Genomic DNA, 7,152 nt, shown 5'->3' with positions numbered 1-7,152 from the left:
AACCCAACCCTCTACTCCTGTTCCTCCTTCTCCTCCTCCTCCTCTTCCTCCTCCTCCATCATTGTTTTTTTGGGAAAAGCTGTCAGGATTTCAGATCCAATCCTCTTCCTCCTCCTCCTTTTTCTCTTCCTCCTCCATTATCATTTTTTGGGGGAAAACTGATGGGATTTCAAAATCTAATCCTCTTCTTCCTCCTTCTCTTCCTCCTCTTCCCTTGGTTTTTTTTTTTTTTTGGGGAAGACCAAGGGGATTTTGGATCCGATCCACTGCTCCCGTTCCTCTTCCTCTTTTCCTCTTCCCTCATTTTCTGGGTGAAAACTGCCGGGATTTAGGATCCAATTCTCTTCCTCCTTTTCCTCTTGTCTTGTTTAATTTTTGGGGAAAACTGGCGGGATTTCTGACCCAATCCTCTACTCCCGTTCCTCTTCCTCCTCCCTAATTTTTTTGGGGAAAACCAACAGGATTTCAGATCCGATCCTCTTCCTCTTCCTCCTTTTCATCTTCCTCCTCCCTCATTTTTTTGGGAACATGGACAGGATTTTGGATCCAATCCTCTTCCTCCTCCCTCGTTTATTTTTTTGGGGAAAACTGACGGGATTTTGGATCTGTTCCTCTTCCTCCTTTTCTTCCTCCTCTCTCATTTTTTTGTGGACACCAACAGGATTTTGGATCCCATCCACTACTCTTGGTCCTCTTCCTCCTCCTCCTCCTCTCTCATTTTTTCTGGGGGAAACCAACAGGATTTTGGATCCTCTTCCTCCTCCTCCTTCCTTATTTTTTGGGGGGAAAACTGATGGGATTTCAGATCTAATCCTCTTCCTCCTCCTTTTCTTCCTCCTCTCTCATTTTTTTGTGGAAAACTTCTGGGATTTCGGATTCAATCCTCTTCCTCCTCCTCCTCTCCTTCCTCCTCTTCCTCTTCCCTCATTTTTTTGGTGAAAACTGCTGGGATTTTGGATCCCATCCACTGCTCTTGGTTCTCATCTTCTTCCTCCTCCTTTTCCCTCATTTTTTGGGGAGAAACCAACAGGATTTTGGATCCTTTTCTCTTCCTCCTCCTTCTCCTCCTTCTCGATTTTTTTGGAGAAAACCAACAATGGGATTTTGGATCCGATCCTCTTCCTCCTCCTTTTCCTATCTCTCCTTCCTCATTTTTTTGGGGGGAAAACTGGGATTTTTGGATCCATTCCTCTTCCTCTTCCTCCTCCTCTTCTTTCATTTATTTTTTGGGAAAACTGACGGGATTTTGGGTTCAATCCTCTACTCCCATTCCTCTTCCTCCTTCTCCTCCTCCTCTTCTTCCTTCTCTTGCTCCTCCATCGTCATTTTTTGGGGAAACCAACGGGATTTTGGATCCTCTTCCTCTTCTCTCGTTTATTTTTTTGTGGAAAACTGTTGGGATTTCTGACCCAATGCTCTACTCCTGTTCCTCCTTCTCCTCCTCCTCTTCCTTCTCCTCTTCCTTCTCCTCCTCCTCCATCGTCATTTTTTGGGGAAACCAACGGGATTTTGGATCCTCTTTCTCTTCTCTCGTTTATTTTTTTGTGGAAAAACTGTTGGGATTTCGGACCCAATGCTCTACTCCTGTTCCTCCTCCTCCTGCTCCTGGTCCCATATTCTGTATTTGAGCCTGCGGAGGGGCTCGGTGAGGCTGCGGGGCACCGACCTCTCGCTGTCCTCGCGCTCCTGGAAGTTCCTGTCCAGCAGCTCGGCCGCCTCCCGCCAGGCCTGGAAACACGAGGGGCCCGAGTCCCCCGAGGCCGCGATCTCCTGCACCGCGTTGGGGACCAGGACAGCCCCGCTGGGGGCCAGGACCACCACGGTGGGGAGTTCCGAGACCCCGAAACGGGCAGACAGGTCACTGTGGGGATAATGGGAAATAGGGGAAATGATGGGAAATAATGGGGGAAATGATATGGGAGATAATGGGGGAAATATTGGGAAATGGAACGGCCCCGCTGGGGGCCAGGACCACCACAGCCGGGAGCTCTGAGACCCCGAAACGGGCAGACAGGTCACTGGGGAAATAGGGGAAATGATGGGAAATGGAACATCACCACCACAGTGGGCAGCTCCGACACCCCGAAACGGGCAGACAGGTCACTGTGGGGATAATGGGAAATATGGGAAAATAATGGGAAATAATGGGGGAAATATAGGGGAAATTATATGGGAGATAATGGGGGAATAATGGGGGAAATGGAACGGCCCCGCTGGGGGCCAGGACCACCACGGTGGGGAGTTCCGACACCCCGAAACGGGCAGACAGGTCACTGGGGAAATAGGGGAAATGATGGGGAAATATGGGAAATGATGGGGGAATGATGGGGGAATGATGGGGGAAATGGGGGGAATAATGGGGGAAATAATGGGGGGAAATGGAAAAAAATAGGGGGAAATGGGGGAAAAAGGAAAAAAAAAATAGGGAAAAAAGGGGGAAAATAATGGGGAAATGGGGAAATGGAGGAAACGGGAAGAAAATGGAGAAATGGGGAAAATGGGGAAAATACGGGGGAAATGGGGGGTCCCATCCATCCATCCTTCCCATCCCCACCTGCCCCTCACCTTCCAAAGGTGTCCCCACCTGTCCCCACCTGTGCTCACCTGTCCCCACCTGTGCTCACCTGTCCCCACCTGTGCTCACCTGTCCCACCTGTCCCTCACCTACCGAAGGTGTCCCCACCCATCCCCACCTGTCCCTCACCTACTAAAAGTGTCCCCACTTGTTCCACTCCTTTTCTCCCATCCCCACCTGTCCCACCTGTATTCACCTGTCACACCTGTCCTCCCTCACCTGTCCTCACCTGTCCCACCTGTATTCACCTGTCACACCTGTCCTCCCTCACCTGTCCCACCTGTCCTCACCTGTCCCACCTGTCCTCCCTCACCTGTCACACCTGTTCCTCACCTACCATAGGTGTCTCCACCTGTCCCTCACTTTCCAAAGCTGTCCCCATCCATCCTCACCTCTCCCACCTGTCCCCACCTGCTATAGGTGTCTCCACCTGTCCCCACCTGCCATAGGTGTCTCCACCTGTCCTCACCTGCCATAGGTGTCTCCACCTGTCCCCACCTGCCATAGGTGTCCTCACCTGGCGAGCTGGTCCCCGTAGGGCAGCGCCATCCATGTCCGGGGCACGTTGCTCAGGTATTTGCTGTGCTCCCGCTCGCACCTGTCCTGGCCCAGGTAGACCAGGCGCACCTGCTGGGGCCGCTCCACGCAGGCCGGGTCGGTGAGGCGGCGCCAGAAGCGGCGCAGGCGGGGCTCGAACCCGCGGCAGCGCGGGCAGCGCGGCGCCGAGAAGAGCAGCAGGAGCAGGCGGTTCTCCAGCGCCGCCCGCAGCTCCCGCTCCGTGTCCAGGCGGAGACCCGAGCGGGGAAACAGCAGGGACCGGCCCGAGAACAGCGACCACGCCATGGGGGGAAATATGGGGGGGAAATATGGGGGGAAATGGGGGGAAATATGGGGAAAAATAGGGGAAAAATAGGGGGAAATAGGGGGAGAAATAGGGGGAGAAATAGGGGAAAAATAGGGGGAGAAATAGGGGAATACAGGGGGGAGTTGGGGGAAAATAGGGGGAAAAAATAAGGGGGCTTGGGGAAAAAATCCGGGGTTTTTAGGGCTAAAAATGGGGAGTTTTTAGGGTTAAAAATAGGGGGAAAATAGGAGGAGTTGGGGGAAAATATAGGGGGAGAAATGGGGGGAAAATACAGGGGGGATTTGGGGGGAAAATAGGGGGGGAAATAGGGGGATTTGGGGGGAAAATAGGGAGATTTTGGGGGGAAATAGGGAGAAAAAATAGGGGGGATTTAGGGGAATATAGAGGGGAAAAATACAGGGGGGATTTGGGGGGAAAATAGGGGGGAAAAATAAAGCGGCTTGGGGAAAAATATCCGGGGTTTTAAGGGTTAAAAATGGGGAAAATTTTTTTTTTTTTTTTTTTTTTTTTTTTTTTTTTTTTTTTTTTTTTTTTTTTTTTTTAGAGTAGAAAATGGGGTTGAAAGTGGGGGTTTTAGGGTTAGAAGTGGGAGTTTTTAGGGTTAAAAATAGGGGGAAAAATAGGAGGAAGTTGGGGAAAATGAGGGAAATAGGGGGGAATATAGGGAGAAGTTGGGGGAAAATAGGGGGAAATAGGCGGGATTTGGGGGAAAAATAGGGGGGATTTAGGGGGAAATAGGGGGTTGGGGGAAAATAGGGGGTTTTGGGGGAATATGGGGGAAAAATAGGGGAGAAAATAGGGGGATATAGGGGGAATTGGGGGGAATATGGGGGGAAATAGGGGGAGAAATAGGGGGAATTTGGGGGAAAATATAGGGGGGAAAATAGGGAGAATTTTTGGGGAAATTGAGGGGAAAATAGGGGGGAGTTGGGGGGAAAAATAGGGGGATAAATAGGGGGATTTAGGGGGAAATAAAGGGGATTATAGGGGGGAAATAGGGGGGAAAATAAGGGGAAATGGGAGGAAAATAGGGGGGATTTGGGGGGGAAATAGGGGGGATTTGGGGGGAAAATAGGAGGAAATATAGGAAGGGTTGGGGGAAAATAGGGGGGAAAATAAGTGGAAAATGGGGGGAAATAGGGGGGGAATAAGGGGAAAAATAGGGGGAATAATGGGGGAAATGGGAGGATTTGGGGGGAAAATACAGGGGGGATTGGGGGGAAAATAGGGGAAAAATAAGGGGGAGTTGGGGGGAAAAATAGGGGGGAAAATAGGGGAGTTGGGGGGAAAATATCCGGGGTTTTTAGGGTTAAAAATGGGGGAGGGTAGCCTTAAAAAATGGGAATTTTTAGGGTAGCCCAAAAAAGGGCTGGAAAAGCCCCAAAAAGGAAGGGAAAACCCTAAAAAAGGGGTGGAAACCTCAAAAAAAGGGCTGGAAAACCCCCAAAAGTGATGGAAAACCTAAAAAAAGGAATGGAAGCCCCAAGATGGGGATTCAAACCCCCAAAATAAAGGGATGTGAACCCCTAAAAAGGGCTGGAAACCCCAAAACAAAAGGAAGAAAACCCCACAAAAAAGAAGGGAAACCCCAAAAAGAAACAGAACCCCCCCAGAAGGGGCTGGAAAAGCCCCAAAAATGAAAGAAAATCCCAAAATAAAGGAAATAAAGGGCGGAGCCCCCCCGGGGTCGTGTCTGGGGCCGGAGCGAGCGCGGGTTTGGGATTTGGGATTTATTTGGGATTTATTTGGGATTTGGGGTAATCGGATTGACCGCGGGGTGGGGGAGGGGCAGGGGTGGGGGAGGGGCCGGAGGGGTGGGGGAGGGGTCTCGAGGTTTTGGGGTTTTGGGGGGATCCTGATTTTGGGGTCCTGGGTTTGGGGTCCCCAAAGTCCTGAGGGTCCCGAGGTTTTGGGGGTTTGGGGGTCCCGGTTTTGGGGTCCTGGGTTGGGGGTCCCCAAAGCCATGGGGGTCTCGGGGTTTTGGGGTCCCCAAAGCCATGGGGGTCCTGAAGTTTTGAGATTTTGGGATTTTTGGGGTCCCCAAGGTCCCGGGGGTCCCAGGGCTGTGGGGTTTTGGGTTTGGGGTCCCCAAAGCCACGGGGGCCTGAGGTTTTGGGATTTTGGGTGTGGGGTCTCCAAGGTCGGGGAGTCCCGAGGTTTTGGGGTTTTGGGTTTTTGGGGGTCCCGGTTTGGGGTCCTGGTTTTGGGGTCCCCAAAGTCTCGAGGGTCCCAGGGGTTTGGGGTTTTGGGTTTGGGGTCCTCAAGGTCCCGGGGTCCTGAGGTTTTGGGGTTTTGGGGTCCCGGGGTTTTGGGGGTTTGGGGGTCCCGGGGTTTTGGGGTCCCCAAAGCCATGGGGGTCCTGAAGTTTTGGGGTTTTGGGATTTTTGGAGTCCCCAAGGTTCCGGGGGTCCCAGGGCTGTGGGGTTTTGGTTTTGGGGTCCCCAAGGCCATGGGGGGCCTGAAGTTTTGGGGTTTTGGGTTTGGGGTCCCCAAAGTCGGGGAGCCCCGAGGTTTTGGGGTTTTGGGGGATCCCGATTTTAGGGCCCTGGTTTTGGGGTCCCCAAAGTCCCGGGGGTCCCGGTTTTGGGGTTTTGGTTTTGGGGTCCCCAAGGCCATGGGAATCCCGGGGTCTTGGGGTTTTGGTTTCTTGTGGGGTCCCGGTTTGGGGTCCTGGTTTTGGGGTCCCGGGGGGTCTCAGGGCTGTGGGGTTTTCGTTTTTGGGGGGTCCCGGGAGGGGGTCCGGGTTTTGGAGTTTGTGGGGAGGGGGTCCTGGGTGGTGGGGTCCCAGTTTGGGGGATCCCGGTTTTGGGGTTTTGGGGTCCCCAGGCCATGGGGGTCCCAGGAGGGGGTCCCGGTTTTGGGGGGGGTTCCAGGGCTTTGGGGTCCAGGTTTGGGGTCCCAGACCTGGAGAGGTCCCGATTTTGGGGGGTGGGTTCCAATTTTGAGGATCCCGATTTCGGGGTTCCCGATTTTGGGTTTCCCAATTTTTGGGGGAGTCCCTATTTTGGGGGTCCCGATGTTGGTCTCGATTTTGGAGTTCTCGATTTTTTGGGAGTCCCGATTATTGGGGTCCCGATTTTGGGGGTCCCGATTTGGGGGAGTCCCGACTTTGGGGAGCTCTCGGTTTGGGGATCCCGATTTTTGGAGGGGTCCCGATTTTTGGGGGTCCTGATTTCAGGGGCGTTCCAATTTTGAAGGTCCCGATTTGGGGATCCCTATTTTGGGAGGGGTCTCTATTTTGGGGTTCCCGATTTTGGGGTTCTCGATTTCGGGGGTCCCGATTTTGGAGGGTCCCGATTTTGGAGGAGTCCCGATTTTTGGGGGGTCCGAATTTGGGGGTCCCCAAACCTGGAGAATTCCCGCGCCCTCCTCCCCCCGCCAGGGGGCGCCAACACCGCATGGGCGTGGCTCCGTTAGCCCCTCCCTTTATTTGCATAACCCCGCCCCCTTCCCAACCCTGACCCATCCTCCTTTTCCCGCCCCTCGCCTCACCCAATCAGCTGCCGCCATCCGCGCTGCCAACCAATAGAAACGCGTTGTTCTCCCAAAACCCCGCCCCAGGGGGCGTGGCCTGTCCTGAGGGCCAGAGCGGCGGGGCGGGAGCGGCCAGAGGGCCCCGGGGAGGCCTCGCACCCGGAGCGGCCCCGGAGACCCGAAATGAGCCCCAAACCTGCCCCGACAGCCCCGAACCGACCCCGGAGCCAACGCTGAG

General features: G+C 53.7%; 1 protein-coding gene across 1 annotated transcript; it reads right to left on the bottom strand.

Annotated features, from left to right (window-relative positions):
* Window positions 1-1,578: 1,578 nt before the first annotated feature.
* On the bottom strand, window positions 1,579-3,418 carry NXNL1 (nucleoredoxin like 1; the record flags this gene model as incomplete). Its single annotated transcript, XM_083881962.1, has 2 exons — window positions 1,579-1,861; window positions 3,093-3,418. 2 exons carry the CDS (start codon window positions 3,416-3,418, stop codon window positions 1,579-1,581), a joined length of 609 nt encoding a protein of 202 aa, XP_083738088.1.
* Between the last annotated feature and the right edge of the window lie 3,734 nt (window positions 3,419-7,152).

Source organism: Zosterops lateralis, assembly GCF_965231275.1.
Source record: "Zosterops lateralis genome assembly, chromosome: 36".
NCBI lineage: Eukaryota > Metazoa > Chordata > Aves > Passeriformes > Zosteropidae > Zosterops > Zosterops lateralis.
The sequence above is the reverse complement of the archived record's forward strand: the minus strand, read 5'-3'. Positions and strand labels throughout refer to the sequence as shown.